General features: G+C 45.5%; 3 protein-coding genes across 8 annotated transcripts in view; 1 reads left to right on the top strand and 2 right to left on the bottom strand.

Moving 5' to 3' along the window:
* Positions 1 to 1815, bottom strand: part of LOC117584822 (disintegrin and metalloproteinase domain-containing protein 10) — a 93479-nt gene extending 91664 nt beyond the window's left edge. For 5 of the 6 annotated variants that reach the window (XR_004573875.1, XM_034273946.1, XM_034273947.1 and 2 more), the window contains exon 1: positions 1456 to 1815. Coding sequence is in view for 4 of the 6 variants with exons in the window: in XM_034273946.1 (XP_034129837.1) it covers positions 1456 to 1519 (64 nt within the window). In the remaining 2 variants the exon portion in view is untranslated. The remainder of the gene's footprint in view (positions 1 to 1455) is intronic. The other variant, XR_004573874.1, reaches the window with a different exon arrangement.
* Positions 1816 to 4333: 2518 nt separating this feature from the next.
* LOC117584377 (NIF3-like protein 1) lies at positions 4334 to 5306 on the top strand. The gene has a single exon (XM_034273220.1). The coding sequence runs from the start codon at positions 4361 to 4363 to the stop codon at positions 5219 to 5221; it is 861 nt and encodes a 286-aa protein (XP_034129111.1). The 5' UTR covers positions 4334 to 4360; the 3' UTR covers positions 5222 to 5306.
* On the bottom strand, positions 5251 to 6269 carry LOC117584376 (39S ribosomal protein L4, mitochondrial). Its single transcript, XM_034273219.1, has 2 exons — positions 5573 to 6269; positions 5251 to 5516 (listed from the first exon to the last, which is right to left on the bottom strand). Exons 1-2 carry the CDS (start codon positions 6235 to 6237, stop codon positions 5297 to 5299), a joined length of 885 nt encoding a protein of 294 aa, XP_034129110.1. The 5' UTR covers positions 6238 to 6269; the 3' UTR covers positions 5251 to 5296.
* Positions 6270 to 21794: the final 15525 nt, after the last annotated feature.

Raw genomic sequence — 21794 nt, 5'->3', positions numbered from 1 at the left:
CAAACACACAAAAACTTGTCGCAATTTTGTCCCTCTCTCTCTCTCTCTTTCTCTATGCCCGCTCTCTCCCTGGTTCTCTTTCTCTTGTGTTCTGTTGGTTCTTTGTTGTCAGATTAGCCGGCCAGTGGCCAAGTGGATAAACCAGTTTTCGTTTCCTCGTTTTGGCCTCTGCTTCTTGGCTCGACGTTGGCTAATTAGCTAAGAGCTGCTGCTGAGAGGCCCTACCCTGCCCTGCCCTTGCGTTGTGTTTTGTAATGTTGAACCTACGAGTACAAGGCATCTTTTTGGGCAACAAACAAATCAGTTAAAGTGACTTTTGAAATTACTGAAATATATAGATGAAATTTTACCATTTTTACTCTGGCATAACAGATACAAAATATCATAATTAATTTATGTAAGTATATTTTTTGTCTCCTTTAAGACATAATTTAAGGTAATGAAAATTCATCAGCAGAGTAAGGGTGAAGGAAAAAAGCAGAGCAGTTTGGAAAAGATATGAATCGTTTATAAAAGAATTCTCGCAACGGAAGGCATTCTAGCCGATGGAATAGCTTTAGTTTTACTGAAATTAATTATTTAATAGAAATGAACATTGCATTTCTTGTATTTATATTCCAGCTCTTTATAAGCAACAAATTTCACCATAAAAACTGATGATTCCATTCGGCTTCCTCGACATTTTCATGACTCACTGCTCTGTTGGGTCTCTCTCTTTCTCAGAGTTTAACAATGAGTTTACTCTGTTGAAATAAATTAGTAGGATACATACAAAGGTACATACACAGATACATATGTATGTATGTATTTATATGTTGTTATTAGAGACCGGTTGTTAGGCAGGGGGGGGCGGACCTTGACACCTGCCGGTAAGCAACGATTCAACAAGCGAATAAAACACGCTTGAAACGAAGCCAAACTACAGTTGGAATTAAAGAGTTTCTTGCGGATTTTCCACTTCCGAAAGAGCATTGAGTTGGGGGGAAAAACAATTATCCAAAACGGGACACTAAAATGATAAGAGAAACAAAATTGTGGCAGACCCAAAGCCATTTAGACCCTCCCCCCGAGGAGAGGGTAATTATATTTTCTACGCTTTATTGGTTGGGGTCTTATGGTGGGGTGAAAATGTTAAATTTGTTTCTCCGCCTGACTGGCCATTTGTTTCAATGTTATTTTTTGTGTTTATGCGTCTTGTATTATGGTTAATCTTCTTCTATAACTGATTGTTGTACAATTGTGGGTCAAGTGCGAAATGATTATTATGTTAAGATTGTGAAATAACATTGGTAATCCTCAGCATAACAATACTTCATTTCAAAATTCGTCTCATTTTTTATTTTAATTTTATTTGGTGAGATTATTTCTGAAATACACCTTAAAGAAGAACAGAATCCCAGATAAAAATGTGTTCAAAATTAATTTTAATACCACTTCATAAGCGGCGACGCTTACCATTTACGATGATGATGAAAATGATCGACACGAATGCAATGTGAAAAGCACATTTTGAGGACATTATATGCAGCGACTGGGATCCAATGTGGTTGCAGGGGAGGAATCAACAGATTCTCTGTTTTTTTGTTGTTGTTGGTTGTGGGAGTGGAAATTTTCACGTAACTCTTGTGGCAGTATGCTCTATTTTCGGGACTTTCGGCAACTTTTGTGGGGCTCTTGGGATGACTGGCTCAATGGGGAATTTTCCGGTGCCCCGCCATTAACCAGTTTTAGCACTCACACATCGGCACACACGGATCGGGCACCAAGTCTTTTATTCTTTTATTTTTTTTGCACTCTTTTCTATATTTATTTTAAAATAAATAAAAACTGAACACAAAAACAAAACACTTTTTGCTTATTTTTAATATTAAAATTTTTAATTAAATGTGTTTATTTTGTTTTGGGATTTACTGTTGCTGGAAAGACACAAAGCGGGGATTTTTTTACTTAGTAGATTTACACAATTTTTCAGTCCTTCAGCAGCTGTTTTTTGCTCAACATTATTAAGTTTTTTTTTTTAATTTTGAGGGCAAACCCAAACTTAATGCTTGAAAACAAACAAACACAAAATCAAAACACACACAAAGAAACAGTTTGTATTGGACTCTCGCTCGCACTTATGCAAAAGGGCCAATTCTGACGCACGGCGCAGCTGCAAAGAGCAGGCAGTGCAAGAGAGAGAGAGAGAGAGAGCAAACCCAAAAAGGAGAGAATAAAGAGGAAACGTAACAACAGAGAGCGAGCGCAACAACAAAGCGAGCAAAGCCAGAGGCAGAGCAAACACAGCGAGAGCGTAAAAGAGAGAGCAGCCAGTTGCGGCGCAAACGCAAAAAAAATGCATTAAGTGGAATTATTGTTGCTGGTATTTTGTGGAAGAAAAAAAAACAAAACAAATAAAAAGCAAAACCAAACACAAAGTCATAAAAAGTAAATGTACAACAACATTCGGATTTAAGAAATATTAGTGATTATTCTCCCTATTTATTCAACTTGTAGCACAATTTTCAGTCATAAAAATACTAACAAATATACAACTAATTAAATTTATTTTTTCCTCTTCCTTTGCCCCGCACTCTGTTTTGTTGTGGCTGTCTTCTTCCTCTTCCCTTTAACGCCACCAGTTCTTCTTCTTCGTCCACGACTCTTTATACACTTCTTCTTTACGCTGCCTGCCGCCTGTGCCTATGCTTTTGACGTTGTTGTTGTTGCCACTGCTGCTGCTGCTGCTGCAGAGCGGGCATTAAATGCGTTGAAATGCAGCCATTTTGTCTTTGACAATTGGCACGCCGCACTCCCGATTCCCTATGCAGTTTCCCTGTTCTATGGCGCACTTGTTAGTGGTAATCACTCCATTATATTTACATCAGTGAAATATCTGGCCAATTATTCAGCTCCAATATTTATTTACTTCATTAACATACGGGCACACACACACTCACAGAAACACACGCGCGCGAGTCTGATTTCGACTCCCACGGCGTAAGAAAACGCGCGACGACGACTCGCCGTCCGAGCACCTCGGTGGGGTTTTGGGTCTTCCTTTTCCTTGCTTTGCACTCTGATTTCATTTATTTTGCTTCACATACGCTGCGCGCTGTACTGTTTTCAATATTCGAAAATTCGACAATATTCACACGTTTCGTGACCGCGTTTCGCGCGCGCATAGCCGTCCGACGTGTTCAAAATTTTTTTTGTTTTGATTTCTCCAGTGTGACCGCTGGATTTTCGTTGAAATATACCTCACAACCATCAAAAATATATCAAAATATATGTTCACATTTTAAAAATATACCGTAAAAATATCTGAAATATACCGTAAATATACCGTAATCTTAATCATATTCCACGAATTCGATGTTCCATTTGATTTTACTAGCTTGTAAAGACTTTTTATGCTAAAAGAATCATTTAATCAGATTAAAGACTTAATTTTGCTTATTATAAATACTTCTTTTTATTGAATTGTTTACTTTATAACCTTATATTTTACAAATTTGTATTTGAATTGTTCATTCAAATCACATCCTCTGGAAGCTTGTGTTCAGCATGTAAATGTATGTTACTTGAAGAGACATGTAAAGATCTCATTGAACATTTTTGAAAAAGTGCGCGCGCATCAAAAGAGGAAAAGAAATCTTATTTTGTTTCTGAAAGGGAAAGGGAACGCGAGCATTGGTAAATATTAGAATGAACTCGGAGTGGATTGGGAGGCCGTTCTTCTATATTTACAACATAATTGGGACTAGACTCCGGTATTTACATTGTAATTACTCCTATATTTTGCTAATGAACACCGGATAATGATGAAAAAATCATCATTGTCGTCTAACTAGTCACCGCTCTCGCATGCACTATTAGGGATCGTTTCTACAGGTGCGAAAAGGTGGGAGCTTTGAAAAGGTCGTCCCTTTTTTACCTGTTTTTCATACCTTGCGGTCACATGCCAAAGAGAGGATTAGGTCAGCAGTTCCTCTCTTTCTCTCCTTATTTCTGCGGTTCAATAAGGTCACAGAAATCCCACAGAAATATACCCAAAAAAATGCGTGCACACTTACATATACTGCAAATATATCGCAATTTTAATTCGTTTTTCCACGACTTTGATTTTCTATTTAATATTACTAGCTAGCTCGGAATCTGAGCGAAATAGCTACAATTTTATCCAATTTATCAATCAATTCTGCAAGAGACTGGCTAGCTTTCATGACTTTCTTTTATAGGATTGCTTACAATATAATGTCGATGTAATTATGTAAAGCAAAAACTACCGGCAACTTGACCAGTGTTTAACAGTTTTTTATCGTTTAGCACTTAAATTAAAAAGTTTGATTAAAATTGTTGCTAGTTCCAAATTCTATATATGCTACCGGTTGCTAGTACCTTGAAAAAAATGAGCAGTTGCAGTGGTCGCAAGTTGGCGGCAGTTGTCAAGGAACTGGAAGCCTTTGCGCCGATTTCGCTGGCCGAGAAATGGGACAACGTTGGACTTCTGATTGAGCCGCACAAGGAGCGGGATGTGAAGCGAATACTGCTGACCAACGATCTCACGGAGCCCGTAATGAAGGAAGCCCTGCAGAAGCAGGTGGAGATGATCATAAGCTACCATCCGCCAATCTTCAAGCCGCTGACCAGAATCACCCAATCGAACTGGAAGGAGCGTGTGGTGGCTGCCTGCTTGGCCAACTCCATAGCCTTGTATTCGCCACACACAGCATGGGATAAGAAGTCCGGCGGCGTCAACGATTGGCTGGCTCAGGCCGTGGCCATTGAAAACATTCGTCCGTTGATCCCAGAGTTTGGTGCAGAGCCCGGCACTGGTTCGGGTCGGCTGATCGAGACGAAAATGGAAGTCTCCCAATTGGTTGAGGCCCTGCAGCTGCACATCGAGAACAATGTGCACCTGGCATTGGCCGTGGGACATGAATCAAAGACTGTTGTGCGCTCTGTGGGCATCTGTGCGGGCTCGGGTGCTTCAGTGCTGCGCGGCATCCAGGCCGATGCCATCATCACGGGCGAGATGTCACATCACGAAGTGCTGGATTTCAATCACAATGGCACCTCAGTGCTGCTCTGCAATCACAGCAACTCGGAGCGTGGATTCCTGCGCGTGTTTGCGCCGAAACTTGGCGAACTCTTGCAGGGAGCCTGTGAGATACTCGTCTCAGAGAAGGACCAAGACCCGCTGGTCACGGCTGCACCCAAACAGCAAGCTCAACAATAAATCCCGTCGGCTAACAATGCATTTTCTGGCATCAAACTTAGTTACATTACGAATAAAACGACTAAATGTTAACGTTTAAACTTGATCTAGCTTGAATTTGCCGCCCTTGCTGGTGGCATCATTCCGATGCAGCTGATAGAGGAGACGCTGCTCCAAATGCTTGACGGCATCCACAGTGAGGACCAAGGTATCGTGCTTCAGCATGGAGTAAACATTCAAACCAAATGCAGGCATCAAATTCACATAGCCCAGCTCATCGGTGGCGTAGCAAATGTTTTCGGGGAACATGAAATCTCTGGAAATGCACGAAATTAGTTCAAATATTTTCTGTGGCTCGTTTCCTTCACTCACTTGTCCACAATCAGCACCGATAGCCCCCAATTGCGCTCCGCTATTATATCCTTGATGAACTGTGCATCCTTGGTGGGTATGTCCACGTTCTCAATGATGTGCAGATCGTCCTGGGCCAGCTTCACGCTCAACGTTGAGGTCAGTCCCATCACGCGCTTGTAGAACGGCAGCATGTAGAAGTGAGTGGTGGGCGAACGGGGTCCGTGTACGACGCCGCCGCCTTTGAACAATGGCGAACGTATGGAGCCATGTCGTGCACGGCCCATGCCCTTCTGCGGCCAGGGCTTCCTGCCGCCGCCGCGCACCTCCGCTCGCGTCTTGGTATTGGCCATACTTACATAACGATATTTTCGCTGCCATTCGACGTTCTCCTGGATGACATCCACACGCGGCTGCGCCGCAAACACATCCGGATGGAGCTCAATCAGACCCACCTTGCGCTCGGCCACTGCATCGGTGTTCTCGATCCATGCCTGGCGTGTGGCGTTCCTGTTTAAGGGCGCACATTCGGCATAATCCTGAGGCAATATCAGTGTCGCCGGCTTTGTGGTGCTGGCAGTGACAACAGACTCCGCGGCTACATTGCTCTGGGTGCTGGTCTTCGACAGACCACGTGCCAGTGGAGTCCACACCTGCCTCGATTTACCTAAAATGTTTTTCAACATTTTCGTACAAAATTAAGTAAATAAAAGGCGCACCAATGGGATCGGTGTGGCCGCATTTATCGTTTGATACCAAATATACCAAAATATACCGACGAATGAAACGAACTTAGCCCACTGAGTGACCCTCCATTTAAACACATGAACACAGAATACAATTTTTTGTCAACTTTTATACCCAATCTACTCTTTCAATACCAAAAACACATGGTAGACTTTACTTTCGCTGCCCCAATAATCTTAAAGTTGTATACAGTTCTTTATCGATTTTAAATACCCACTGGTGGATAAAGGGTTTATGATTGATTATCAGTTTTCCACAGTATTAGCTAGCTTCCAGGATTTCCTTTTATTGAAATGTTTACAAAACAAATCACATACGCTGCCGGGTTAAATCGGGCCAACCCGGTTTAGAGCAGTCTGTGTCAGTCATGGAATGCTAGCAAACTCGACTGAGTCATGCCAACCTGCTTTTGTCAGCTGGCAAAATAACTTTCCCTCAGAGCAGTCAACAAAGTTTGGCTGCTGTGTGATTTATTTCGTGACTTTTAACGTGATCCCTCCCATTGGTGTTTTTATACAATTCAAAGAGCTCTTTGTAGGAATATAAAGGAAATTGTACTAATCTGATAAGCTATAATTATGTATAAACTACAAACATATATATAGATGTACATATGTACCGCATAGAACACAAATTTACCTGTACGACAACCCTTTCAACCACCACATTTCCGCACTCTCGCAAGGTGAGGAGGCTGTGCTGAGCAACAACCCCCCCATTGATTAAATGAAAACTCATTTTTCCTTCAAATTAGCAACTGCATCGGCTTAACTTTTCCTGGAACAAAAGGGGTTTCCATGGCAAACGGGTTGTGCCACGCACCACCAAAAGAAACCCCAGCCGGCGGCAGCCTCCAACTCCAACCACCGCGAACATTTACACAATTTTCCCATTGCATTTCGCATTTCCACAGCGTCGACGGCAATGATGTCATTGATTCAATTCTGTTTGATGTTGGGCATGGCAGGAGGAGGCTGTTCGGGGTGGTTTCGCTTAGCTTAATTAATAAGCGAGTTTTCCTGAATTATGTCTCCCGATTTACAAATCATTTGCCGTTGCTTGGGCTCCACTTTCCACCGCTGATCTCATCAGAACCCACAAACGCATAAAAAGCCAATAAAAGATTGCATAAAAAATAGCTGAAGCGAAGTAAAGGAGAAATTTGTTATGCGCATAAAAGTGGGAGCTGCGATGCCGAAATTTGGCACAAACTTTAAAGCCGGAAAAGCGCTTGAACAAAATCAGGCAGGCAGGCAAGAAGAGCACTGGGAGGCTGAAGGGGAGGCTGTAATTCCTTTGGCGCCAGGCCTGTGATTATCGAAAGTAGTTCTTTTTGATGTCGAAAGTTTGCTGCCATCCCCAAGCCACCAGACCCACCAGACCCACAGCGACGTCTGCCACGCATTGCGCCCTGTAGGTGGCAAGTGAAAGCGAAAGCGTTCTGGTCGTGGTTACTCGTCGTCGTCTATTTCCAGCGGAAGCAAATCTGAGCATATAACGGCGCCTCCTCTATCTCTATGTACTTGCTTGGCACACAAACACACAAACACACAGACACACACACACACACACAATCTTGTGGTGGGTGCAAAAAGGGGGAAAGCCCGGAAAAGTGCGTGAATTTGTTGGGCAATAACAAAAACAGCTGCAGTAGAAATATAATTTGTGCAACGACAGGGGAATACTCTGCCGATTGGAGTATGATAAATGATAAATATCGATAAGTAATCGATCTTAGATTAGATCTAAAAGCGTACAGATAATCCTTAGAGAATTATTATGGTTATTCAATAAAGATGTTCACGACCTTTTCCCCCTTGCCTATGTACAGTTTAAAGAATTTAATTCGATTACTTTCGATAACAGCTCGAACCGAAAGTCCTGTTATCCTCCTGGTGGCAGTGCGTGCGAAAGTAAAGTGAAAACTATGCCGCGTAGGCGACGTGGCAACAGCAGCCGCCCAACCCCTGCCAACAGCTTGCCATCAGCCTGCTCCTGCCACCCCGCAAACCCCCCTTCAACCGCATTCACCATTCCGGGAAAACTCTGCTGAGCTGAGCCTCGACTGCGTTACACTTTTCAGCAACTTTTTACATGGCAAACAGGCGCCAACTACAACAACAGCAGCAGCAGCAGCAGCAGCAGCGGGAGCGGGAGCGGGAGCAACCGACTATGTTTCAACCCTGCCGCAGGGCCTAGGCGCCAACATCCACCCACTACACTACACTACAACCCCGCCGCCATGCCCCGCCCCCCCCTGGCCAAAAGTTCTATGTGGCGTGTGCAGCGTTGCGGCTGCGGCAGCAACAACAAAAGCAGCAGCAGCAGCAGCAGCAGCAGTGGCAAGGCAGCGACGTTGGCTGCTTATCGCAACATCAACCAAGCATAAAGCTCAGCCCTCCCCCGATTGTAGCAACCCCCACCAGTCCCCGCATCCAACCCCCCTCCCATTCGTTTGGGAAAGTTGAAAGTGGAAAATTGTGCGTGGCAGGCAAAAGTTTTGAGGCTCCTCCTGACTGACAGTCGGAAGAGTCGAGATGGAGGCGCAACCGGGCTTGCTCCACGGGATCCCACTTCCACCCTCACCCTCACCCTCTCTCCACCCTTTCTTCCTGTTTCGGTTACTGCTTCAGGCTTCACCCATTTACTCTTGGTACAGAAGTGAAAATTAAATGAACAGGAATCATCTGTGCATCATCAGCAACCAACAGAGGGGGGAGAGGCAGGCCTGGCATGTGCAGCAGTAACTCCACCCCCAACCCAATTGTAACACAGCTGGCAGTCATTTATGTGCTCCTCAGTGTGCGTCCTGCCCGGGATTTTGCATTTGAAATTATTATTCCTGGCCAAGGACTCTGCCCACCCCCAATTGGCCCCTGGCCGGCTCAAGTCGGGCCATTTCGCCAGCCGGATTAGGTGACCATGACAATGGCTCGCCTCTGTTTGCTTTCGCCATTCCAAGGGACAGCAGGCATGGCGAGCATGGAGAGCATGCTGCAAATATAGACTCTAGCTTGGAGCAAAAAAGAACTAAACTTTGATCAAATAACTTACTCCTCCTTAACTCCTCCAAGATTTTTAGATAAGACCCAACGAACCTTTGGAACCTGGAAGATAAATCATGCAGGCCCGACTTTGAGCTACAAATAAAGCTGCACCAGTTTGAATGTTATTCAATTGATTTACATAATATATTTTAGTATGAATGCAATCCCTAAGCTTTCAATTGAAACGTCTAGCAAATGAATCTCTTGAGTGAATTTAATTCAATTTAATTTCATAAATAATTATCAGGCAGCCTAGACTCATTTATAATACGAATAAACATCATTGATTTTGTGTTGCATCACAAAATCTGCTTTGAAACTTCTGGCAAATATTTTTAAAATGTGCAAAAATGTAAAATTTTCTTTGGAATTGTTTACCAATTGAATCCCTAGCAAACCCTAATGCAGCTCTGCCCACATGTACTCACATCCTCTGGCCCCGCCGGCGCTGGCAAAGTTTGTCAACAACTCTCGCCTCGCCTTCAGCCAACACAGGAAAGAAATTTTCCTCCTTGGAGCAGAAGACGGATTTCGTTTTTATTTTGGGTTTAAGCGGGAGTGAAACCTGCCCTAAATTCGGCCAAGCGGCTTAAAAGGGAACACAAAAAAAAGCTGGAGCAGCAGGCAGCCTGGGGAGGAAAAGGAAGCGACAGCAGCAGCAGCAGGAGCAGGAGCGGCATAAAGGAAACGACTACGTTGCGTTTTCCTTCGTCTTTAGATTGCAGGACACGACACACACACACATCCGGACAGGGAGAAGAGAAACAAATAGATGGGTATGGGAGCAGGGCGTCCTTTTGTGGAGGCGCAGCACGCATAAATCTAAGAGTCCAAATTACATTATTTTGTCATTTTCATTGGGGCCTCCCTTGGCGTGTGTCCTGCTGCTGCTGCTGCTGCTGCTGCTGCAGTGTCCTGTGCCTACCCGCCAGGCACATAAAACTCTGTCAAAAATAAACTTTCAAGAAATAAACCCCCCCACGCACGCACAGCCCGTGCCATCCGTTCACCCGCAGCCCCCAAAAAAGCAAAAAAATGCAAAAGCTCTGGGGCAAAAGTTTCTCCAACAACAACATAAAGGGAATTCATGTACATTATATGCAAGCAGTTTGTAACGAGGGTGGTGGGGGGAAAGGGAGGAAAGTTTGAAGAGGGGGGTTGGGTCCTTCGCCTGCCTGGGGTTGCTTGCCTCCTGAAAGTGAAAGTAAATGCAAGCAGCACGAAGCTCACGCGTCGCAGCCGCCGCCGCACTCGCAGTCGCAGTCGCAGTCGGTGTGCGCTGCCTGCGTCGACTGAGCTGCCACTGCTTGCCCACTGCTTGTGCCTGGCCCCTGCCACTGCTTATGCCCTGCAAGTATCCAAGGACATTGCGGCCATTAAAAATGAAGCGTAAAAAGCTTCGCGTAACCAAGTTTTCTTGAGACAACTGCAACTTTTGACAACAATTTTCCACTCACTCTCTCACGCTGTCGAGCTGCGCTCTCTCTCTCTGTTTTCTGCATTGTTTATAACTATTTTTGGTGCTGCGCCTGCGTTTTCTCTCACTGAAAACACACGCTGGGGCTCTCTCGCAGAACTTTCACTTTTCCACTGTTGCCTTGTCCTTTGCCTTCAACTTTCACTTTCACCCTGAAAGTTCGTCGACGTTGGCGGAGCTCTCTCTGGGCTCTGCTTTGCACTCGCAGCTCTCTCTGTCTCGCTCGCTCTCGGGCTGCGACTTACGACTTCCTGTGTGGGCTTCCGGTTTTGTTTTTACAACTGATAAGGCGTCGTGCCGGCGCGGTCTCTGGTCTGAGTCTTTCTCTCTCTGTCTCTCACTCCCTGTGCCTCCCTCTCTGACTTGCCCTGTGTATGGGAAGACGACCAGCAGGCGCCACTCTTCGGCATCTCCTGCTGCTGCTGCTGCTGCTGCTGCTGCTTCTAGCTGGCTTTTATTATGGCTGTGCGTTGCAAGGATCAAGGACGTTCAAGAAAATACGCTGCCAAAATCGAAAAGCAAAACAAAACTAAAAGAAAAACAAAAGCAAAAGCAAAACGAAAGGGAAAGGGAACGCAAAGAAAGCCAAAAGCAAAGACAAATAAATGCAGGGCGTTCATTTTCCACCGAGTGGAGGACTGGCAATGGGTTGGGGGAGGGCAAATGGAGGATGACTTTGACACGGGTTCCCGGGTTTGGGCTTGGAGTTTTCCCTGCCCATCCTTCGCCCACCCACTTGTGTGTATTTTTTTTGGCTGCAGCTTTTATATACTTGTAGGTACATACATATACGAGTATGTGCAAGCAACGAATACATGGCCAGATGTGCGTGCGCCGGCGCCTATATACGAATTTTGTTTGATGGCCAAGGGCGAGGGCAGGCTGTATGTACAATTTCTGTGTGTGCGCGCGTGGGGATGGAGGTCGAATTTACTGCAGTCCTTTATGGGCAAGAAGCCGAAGAAGAAGACGCAGAGGAGAAGCGGCATACAGCTCCACTCCACTCCATTCCACTGCCTTCCTGTCGTCGTCGCACACACACCCATTAGCAGCGACGCCCAAGTCGACCACTCGCTGCGTTTGTAATTTTGGCGCTTTTGTGCGTGTGCAGCGGTTGGTTGGTTGCCAGCAGAGTGCGTGTGGGGGGTTTGTGCTTTGGGAGGATGTACAATAAGGAGTGGAGGCATAAGAAGAAGAAAGAAAGGAGCATGCGAGATGGGGGATTGTACAGTGACCAAAAAATGTAATACGATATTTGTGGGGTCGACATTTTTAATTGGATCTGCAATGCATTCGATCCTTAAAGAGTGCAAAATTGTGGCTGCTTTTTGGGCTATATTTTCACGTATAATTCTTGGTTGTAAAAACCATTTCTGAGTGTCTACTTTAACTTCTTCAACTGCTTCTCTCAGTGTATTGGCCAGGCACATTTTCGGTTGTATTACCGGGCTGCGGCAATGTGAGTGACGTTGGCTGCTCCTTTCTTGTTGTGTTTGTTGTGGGGTTCTATGTGGTATACAGGGAGTTTTGGTACATAACAGCTTGCTTTTCCCTTGCTGCCTTACCTCTTCTCCTTGGCATTTTCTCCCCCCCCCCCCCCCCCCCCTTTTTTCTCTTTTCTTCCGCTCTCTCTCTCTCTTCTCATCGTTTTCGTGTGTTGTGGTGTTTTGTTTTGCTGTTTTCGTCTTTATGTTAGACGGNAAGAAAAGTGAAAACGCGTCCCCTTCTGTAACTCCACATTTTTGGTCGCCTTCGTCAATGTGGGTCGCGCTCTGCTTCTTTCTACTGCTTGGTTGTGCTTCTTCTACTGCTTGTTCTGCTTAGTCAGTGCCATGCAGTGCATAGCAATGAGTGTTTGTCCGTGTGTGTATTTGTGTGCGTTAGTTTAAAGTTCTTGTTTTTCGTGGCTCAGGAGCAGGGTTGGGTGTTGGTGGGAAACTGAGGTTAGGCCTGCCGAGCGCGGCTGCGGCCTGAGCCTTTTGCTTTTTTTGTCTCCTTCTCATGCCTTCTGGTTTTTGGAGCAGCAGCGCAAAATTCTCTTTGAGGTTTGAGGTTTTACGTTGTCAGATGCCTTTTACTTTTGCTCCTCCAGCACCACTTCCTCACCATCTTCTTTGGGTTTCTCTTCTTCAACGTCTTTTCTTTTTTCCAAAACAGTTTCTACGCTTTTCTAATAAAGTGCCACAGCCAGCCTATTTCGTTGTGGGCGGGCCCTGCCTTGTATGAGTGTACTCTGTGAGGCTTGGTTAGCTCTAAAGTTAATTGCAATTTTAATGATTTAAGGAAGGTTTTTTTAAACCAATATTTGATTTGCTTTAAAGAGATTCTTTAGGGCTAAAAGTTCTTCAGGAAACGAAAGAACTGCAGCCTTAATTTTATATCTCAAAATCCACATACAATTCCTTAGATCTGAACAACATTTTAGTTAAACTGAAAACTTTTCCAACAACTTCTGTACAAACGTTTGCGCTCCACCCAATTTTCTAATTAATTAAATGAAGCCAGTTACTCCAGTGCATTCGAGGCAGCATTCTGCCAGCCCCTGCTCTGGTTACCCCTCATCAACTGCCAACCCCACTGCCACCCAATTCATGACTTTCCACTTTCAGTTTCACGTTAAATGTCAATCACAACATCGCCTCCTGCCTGCTGCCTGCTGCCTCACTCTTCGCTCTGCGCAACCCTTTACTTAACCCAAATCGAACAATTAAAAAACCTTCAGGATTAAATGTATTTGTAATTATGTATTAGCCAGAAAGAAAAAAAAATGCGACAACATTTTGGCTCTGCCTTTGCTGTTGCCTTTTGCCTCCGCCTTGAGCTTTGATGCTGCTGAGGATGAAGTTGAAGGTGGAAGCTGGAAGCTGGAAGCTAATGCGTAGGCTGAGTTTAAGGACGAAGCTGAAGGCGACAGTTGTTTTTGCTGTAATTGCTGTTGTGCTGATAACAAACACCAACACAAGAGCACTGGCTGATGTAGATACACAGCCGATTCTGCTGCTATATACCAGCATTCAAGTAGGTACATGGCTGTCGGCAGGAGAGCGGTGAAAGGAGACAGGAAACACGAGCAGCAGCCCGGCTCATGGTCTGCTTGCATTGACATGCGGAAAGCAGTACAGAAATCAGAGGAGTTGGTAGAGTTTAAAAGGCAAGCAGTGGCAGAGAAAGATTTGAATTCGGCCAAAGCAGTGCTTGAAGATGAAAGCAGTAAAACAAGCAGTTCAAAAAGAAAGATCAATGGAAGCACCAACAGCTAAGCAAGCAGAGTCAAAGCAGTCGCTTATGAAATATCAGCAGCAACTGCCTGAAGAGAGCACGCAAAGACGCCCACGCGTTCACATACACGCAAAAACGCCGACAGAAGACACATACAAATGCAGAGTAATTATGTTTTGCCCAGCAGCAGCCTCCACTCCAATCCACTTCCCTGCTTATGCTCTGTCTCCACCGCTCCCCTCCTGCTCTTTGGTATTTTTAGTTGGGCTGCTTCGTCTTCTGCGTCTTCGACTTGTTTTCATTGCATATCTTCTGAGCTCCCTTTCCCTATCAGTCTCCCCTTCGCTGTATCAATGTCTGTCTCACTCTCACGCATTGACATCGACTGGCGGCAGCGGCTCAATTGAAATTTGAGGATTTTTGTCTCAGTGCCCTAATTAATTTTACGTACCATGAAAATCATTGTTTGTTGCTGTTGTTGCTGCTCCTGCTTGCTACTCCTCCAGCTTGCTGCTGCTGCCAGGCTCTCTTCTGTTGTCATTGTTGTTGTGCGTTTCGTTGTTGTTGCTGTTGCTGTTGCTGTTACGCGTGGTGTACATGGGCATAATGCAGACAAATTTGTGTGTGCGTATCTGTGTGTGTGTGTCTGAGAGGGTGAGGCTGGCAGGGAATTGAGGAATAATTAAAGACGAGTAAGAGACTCGCTTATGCTCTTCTTTTGCTTTCTTAGGCTTTGTCTTCCAATCTTCTAGTCATAATCTTTGGCTCCAAATCTTCTTTAGATGTTCTGCGACTGGTGGCATTCCTTTCTGCATATTTTACTTAGAATATTATACTGAAACTTGTGTTTTTGCCAAAGGACTTTTCTCAAAATCTTCTCCTTAATTGGTGCTTCTATGTATTTTCTCCCTTCTTACATCGGTTGTGGGTTCTGCTCTTATGCCCCATTCTGCATACCTTTTCTCCTCTCCTGACCTTCATATTTTGCTCAATCACTTTTGCTAAAACACTTTCTGTGTCTCCCCTTTTCACCGCTCTCTGCCAATCATCTTTCAATTGTCTTTCTCCCATCGCGTGTGCTCTTCTGTTCTGCTGAATATTAATTTCTGCATTTGCATTTTTAGCACCTGAAACACCCTGTTACAGCGACTCGCACTGTGATTTCTCGAACCAAAACTGCCAGCGAATCTCGAAACTCATTTTGTTGGAATTTTCTAACCCCGCTCCGGCATCCCCTTCTGACACACTCCCACTACCAGTCGCAGTCCCAGTTCGCTGTCTTCTTCCACGTTTTGCTGCTTGGGAAACTTGAGAAAATTAGGTTATGCCTTTGTTTTGCCTTTCCTTTCCACCATCTCCATCCACTCCATACCATCCCTGCCTGCCCCCACCACCTGGAGATTCGTTTCCACGTTTTTTTCTCCTAGGTAATTAAATGCTGCCCGGCTGGACCGCAGTTAGCAGTGGCTGCGGGGCATGGCATGGATGGGGACACCTAATCAGCAATCCCCGTCGATGTGGACCAGAAACCGACTCCCAGCGGGTGGTGGGAATTATGCAAATGCCAAGCGACGGCGACGTGGCGCAACTTTTCTGACGCAAAGCAATGTGGAAATTATTTTTTCATTGCTGCATTTGGGCAAAATATGTTTAAAGGCCAATCAAAATTTTAATTAAAAATTTAGCTCTGGGCACGTTTTCTAGTTTTAAAACCATTTTTAAATAGTTTAGAGTTCCAGAATGAAATCTTTTCCAACGTCAAGTCTGGTTTTTCTTCATTCACTTTCTATCGCGAACTAGTTTCCATGACAAACATTAAGTGGCTGGGACGTTGCTGTGGCTAATTAAGTGTACGTCCTTAAGATCCTTAAAAAAATTACAATTTCCTTTTAACTTTGACTTTGACTTTATGGTTACAAATTGTCAAGGTTTATTTGTGTACGATCCAGGGAGCGCTTTTCATTGCAAGTTCAGTTCTTGATGAATCATTTACATCATATCATGCGTCAGGTAGCTTTATTCCAGCAACCCCTTGCTGCAGCATCTATGACTTATTCACCAGTAATATTATTTGCAGTTCCTTTTTGTTGGCATGTCGTTTTGACCATTAAATTAATTGCAATTTATCGATTTTCAAATTGCAATCTCAACGGGCCATAAAAAATATCGCTCCATGGCTCGCTCAGCCTTTACCAAGTCACATTCCCATTCCCATCCTCGGCACCATCGCATATCATCGCCCAAAATGCCGCAGCACGAGTCAGGCAGGGCCACAGATAAGGGAGCTGCTTGTGGCACAGGAGTTGGGGTCCGTAACTCCAGCTGTAACTGGGTCTGGGTCAGGTTGGGTGGCGGCTGCTCCCCGTCCCACTCCCGCGTTGCATCCAGTGACAGTTGGCAGAGAAAAAATTCACGGCCTCTGGTGTATAGAAATAAATTGTTGTTCCATGCCAAAAAGCGTGGGGACGACGCAGCAGACACTGCGTATGCGTAATGTGGATAGGGGGAGTGAAGCCAACGAGAGGAATACTCTGTGGATAGCTGATGGGTGTGCTTGGGGCATGCTGGAGTGCAGGAAATTGTTCAAAATGCTAAACGCAAGACAACAAATGCCAGAAAAAGTATGGAAAACAATTCTTCTGGCAGAGATTGTAGCACATTTAGGTTGGAGAATATTTCTGCAACTAAAAGGTATGCCTTTAGTCCACTCCTTGCACACTTGTGGCCAAATTCTGTCTGCTGGTCAACAGGCAGGGAGGCCGGCAGGCCGGCAGTCAGTCGCCAAAGCAATAATGAAAAATATATGTGAGCACCATTAAAATACATCAGATAGGCATAGATCACATGCTCAACATGTCCATGCGTGTGTGACTGTCCTCCCTGCTGGTCATTTGCTTGCCACATGCATTGACAGAGCAGGAGCTGGAGCTGGAGCTGCTGCTGGAGCTGCTCCTGTTATTGCGTTATCTTTGCTGTCACAGCAACGTCAGGCAGGCCCAGTCTCCGCCCCCTGCCGCATTCCCCATTGCTGTAGTGTGTGTGGCTCCCACATAATATGGCTGGCTGGCGGAGTGTCATGGGGGGAGGCTGTTAGCTTGGATTGGATTGGATTGGATTGGGGCAGCCTTTCATGCAGGTTGAAGTGGATGGCTCGTTAGTTAAATGCGAGATGGCTTCAATGTAACTTTAATGAGGTGTGGCCCCCATCAGGATTAATGGCGAAGAGACAGGCAGCGCCAGCAAGGGTGGAGGCAGTCGGATAAACGGGGAGCCCAAGATGCGCAAAAGGTTGATTCCAGATTCTCATTGAGCAAAAACGAAAACATAAATTAAATTAACCTTTTTGCAAGCCAAATTTTGGTTTAAATTTTGCATTAAGAATTGGTTGTTTTCGTGTAAAAATACACTTAGAAAAGTTGTGGCAGAATAATGGAATGAAGCAATGGAAACTGCTGAAAACCTTGATAGCCATTGACCCATCCATGTTTTGGTACAGCAAAAGCCAACGAAAAAGATAACCAGGTGCTCTTCCATTAGTGCTCTTCTCTCAATGACAACTACGACTATCTGTGCCAGCTGGATCTTTCCCAGAAAACGAAACAGTTGCAAGATGGATCTTTACATCCTCCAGGTAACCGTCACGCCTGTAGGCGCAATCTCTTCCTATCTTCCTTCAATTTCCATGGTTCAATCTGCTCCCTATATTTCCCGCAAATACCCGTTGGCTTTTTCCATGAAACCGACAAACGTATCCCGTTTGCAGACGAATGTAAGTAGCTTATCCGTGTAGCCTACGCTCCCATCTACGTTACATGCCACTTTAAGCCAGGTTCGTTGCGCAATTTAAACTTGTTTCTAGCCGAGAGCAGGGCACAGGCACAGGCACAGGCACAGGGCTCTCGAGGGCCACTTGACTTATTCCACTTGTTACCAAGAAGCGAAGCCAACGAAATGGAGAGTGGATGGGTGGCCAGAGTCGAACTTTAGTTCGCATGTGTTGTGGTCTTCCATCAAGGCAGGGCGGGGGACAGTCGGCGTGTGGGGGGTGTGGGCGGCGCCACATCAAGTATGCGCACTGTTGGCCATGCCAACCGAAAACCAACAAACGGAGAAAAGGAGAAAAATAAATGCTGTTGTGTTGCGTTGTGAAAAATGCCACCCGAAAAAAACCCACTCCACGCCGCCCTGACCCTGGCCAGAGCTGGAGCTGGAGCTGGAGCTCCTGCCCAAGTGCGTGTGTCTGCATTGTAAAAACTTTTAATGGCCAAAACAGAGGCAGAGGCAGAGGCAGCCCCGAATCCTGTATCCTGCCCCCCGGGCTTCTGCATATGTGTACCGCAGGTGGCCACTGCCGCCCCTCTCTTTCTCCTTCCTTCTGCTGGAATGCGCCGTAATGTTTTGGTAACAACTTTACAGCTGTTGCCTCAATTCCCGGCCATAATCATTAACATTACGAGAATTGCCCAGATTGCTGGGCGAAAATGGTTGCCTTTAAGCTCGGCCTGCGTGGGAGCATGCTTTCCTCTCTGCTCTCTGCCGGAAGACCAATGCATTTTCAATATACAGATGACAACGTCGACAATTTATTTGCGTTTGTGCCATAAATCAAAAATGCGTAAAAATGTTGGTGCTGCATGGGTCGCGGGGCACGCCCACGGTTACCCCTGCCCGGGCAGCAGCAAGCACAGAAAAAATATACGTATATATCGTGCGTATGTATTTGGGCAGGCCCATTATCATCATCAACAGTCAGCAAAATTGCCCAAAACTGAGGGGCAAAGTGGTGGCCAGAACGACAGGCAGGAGCGGGAGAAATAGCAACAAGCAGGCGCACCTGAAGCTCGTGTTGGCCGAAACAGGATGGGCCAGAGGCAGGGAGCAGAGAGAGAGAGTGGGCTGAGAAGTTGGTAGATGCAAAAGGGAAGGCCATGGAAGACTCTCCTAAATATTTTCCACTGATCGTTGAACCACAAACAGGGAATCGATCCCAACTGTCATTCAAAGACACTCAAAAATAGTTAAATCTTGAAGCCATACCCAAATCTCGTTCACTTCTTGAACTACCTTTCGCACGACCCTCGCAGCACCACCCCTTTTGGCAACATTTTCGGCAACAACGTTGCAATAACAACAGCAAAGAGCAGCAGCAGCAGCGGCAACATCCTCAAACTGAGAAACGAATGCCAGGGAAAGGAGCAGCGATGGATACAAGTGCCTGGCGCTAGAAGCTGCAAGGAAGCAAACGACTCGGAAAAGGGAAGACAGGGACAGGGAAACAGGAGGCAGGCGGCAGGAGGCAGGAGGCAAAAGAGGAAGCCAAAGTTAAAGGCGGAGGTGGGCAGAGCATGGGCATGGGCCCAAAAGGTGCGTACAATCATTTTATTGATTTATATGCCGAAGCTATTACAACTGACATTCGAATTTTCCAACCAGCAGGGGGCTGGGGGTAGATCGAATGGGATGGGATGGGATGGGATGGGTAGAAACGGCAGCAAAAGTTGCGTGTGGCATGTGGCAACCCCGAAATGCCAGAAATTGTTGTTGCCGATGCTGCTGCTGCTGCTGTTGGTCGTTGTTGTTGGTGCAGTGGCAGGCAGGAAGAGGGGACTGTGAATGGGTCTGAAGCTTGAGGGGGATGGCAGATGGATGAATTCGATGTGCCATTCCTGATACGTAGGCTCGTGGCCAAGAGTCCGTGTCGCCAGGCAACGTGCAACAAAAAAAACACACACACATAGTGAAAGATTGAAAGATGAAGACGCAGCAGAAGCTCAACAACAGGCCAAGCATAAGTATTGTAAGCAGTAGAAACAGAAGCTAAAGCAGTGTTAGGCGAAGCAGTAGCATCGCACAAGCAGTGGAACAGAAAGCTGTGGCAGGCTCCGTCTTCGTTATATACTTTGGCCAGCCCACGCTCCCGCTCCTGCTGTTTATGTGTAGCACACTTTTAGGCGAGGCCTTTGTCTTTTTAGTTTACTTACTTCTGACAGCCTGTGAGGGGCAAAAACTGTAGGCGTGCTCAGCGGGGGCGAAGCAGTAGAGAATGGGAAGATGCGGCTGACAGTCTGACGGCCTACTGGTTACTTTGACAACACGCTACCCACACCAAATTCGTTTGCTCTTTCAGCTGCTCCAGCTATCCATGAGATACTTTTGTGCGCTGCGCTTTTGCACTTTCACTTTCAGTTTCACTTTCTTCGCTGGCTGTACATAATCGTGAAAATCAATTCGTGTATGGGGGTGGGTGGTGGGTGGCATCCATCCGAGCAGAATGTCACTTGGCCAAAAATTAATTAAGGTCGAAAAAGGAAAGTATCTTTCGTCTCGCTCGCTGCTGCTGCTGCTGCTGCTGCTGTTGTGTTCTAATTAAAATTTCTATATGCGCGATAAGTTTTTAGTGGCTTACTTGTGTTCTCCTGCTGCTGCTGCCTCATCGGTTGCTTCTACTTCTCTCTCTCCTTTGACAAGGGAAACGATAAATGGCGTGTGTGAAAATCAGTTGGCAGCCAAAACGAAATGTATTAAATATTTATTAGTCAATTAGCTGGCGAAAGGATTGTCCACATAGAGCGCTGAGAACTTTATTGAAACTTAAAAGGAACTTTGACAGATGGTTTCTGTGTTTATGAGTGGAACACACAGGTGATTTCTATGAATTGGGACATGAAAATGCTTGAAAGACTTCCTGGAAAGGTGTACAAATTTAAGGTAATTTAAGGGACAGTCTTTTATTTCCTAGGAACACATATTTACGTAGGCATGTCCACATTCCAAACACCAGTTCCATGTCTCGTTTCCAACATTAAATCCGCATCAATATTCTCCACACACGCAGCGATTCCTCCTCCAACTAACATTCTTCCGGCACAAATATGACAAATTTCTAGCAAATTGTAAGCCAATTCGAGATATTAATTACAAACATCGTTAATTTGTGCCATTACAAGCAGGAAAGTAGCCAGAAAAGGGCAAGAAGGCAACCCCAAAAAGTAGCAGCCGAACAAGTAAAGGAAATGCCAGAACATAACACACTTCTACCTCACCCCAATGGCCATGTACTTCTGCCGCAAGCTCTTCCTCTGCCAGCCAACTCCAACTCGAAAATAGTGAAAGTAATAGCCAAAAAAAAAGATACAGAAGAAAGTTTTTGACACACTTTGCGCCGCATACAAGGACAGCATTGAGATGGGGCAGAGCGTGGAAGGTTTCACCCAGAATTGGGTAAGGACGACAGGGACGCCAGCGTACAAAAGGGACACAAGAAAAGGCAGAGACAACACTTAGGACAACGCACAGACAAGCAGCGTCATGCATGGCTCGTGAAAGAGAGAGGCTAGAGAGAGAGAGAGAGCGAGAGAGAGCGAGCGAGATGGAGAGATTAGAGGCGGCAGAAAAAGCGAGCAAAATAAAAAGGGATAAACATGTTGATATTTATTATATTTAGTTATAAATATGCATGTGTGCGTGTGTGGTCGTGTGTGCGTGGAGTGTTTGTGGCCAACAAGTGCAGCCAGCAACCCACTGATGGCCCACTTTTAACACCCCTGCAGCCCACACACGGAACGTTAACCCATCCATGGCAGCGTTACCCTTGTACTTGCCCTGGCGTTAAATGAGATATTTAAGTCATTCAGATGCCTGCCGGCTGATAAGCAAATTCAGGTCAAGCCTTTTTGGCCCCATCTCTTTGACCCTCCGACTTCCCCCGCCAGGAAGCACTCAAAGTAGGTGAAAAATAATGGTCGAGCTCTGT

This window comes from Drosophila guanche, unplaced genomic scaffold (assembly GCF_900245975.1).
Source record: "Drosophila guanche unplaced genomic scaffold, DGUA_6, whole genome shotgun sequence".
Taxonomy (NCBI): domain Eukaryota; kingdom Metazoa; phylum Arthropoda; class Insecta; order Diptera; family Drosophilidae; genus Drosophila; species Drosophila guanche.
Note: the sequence above shows the minus strand (reverse complement) of the source record. Positions and strands in the feature narration are given on the sequence as shown.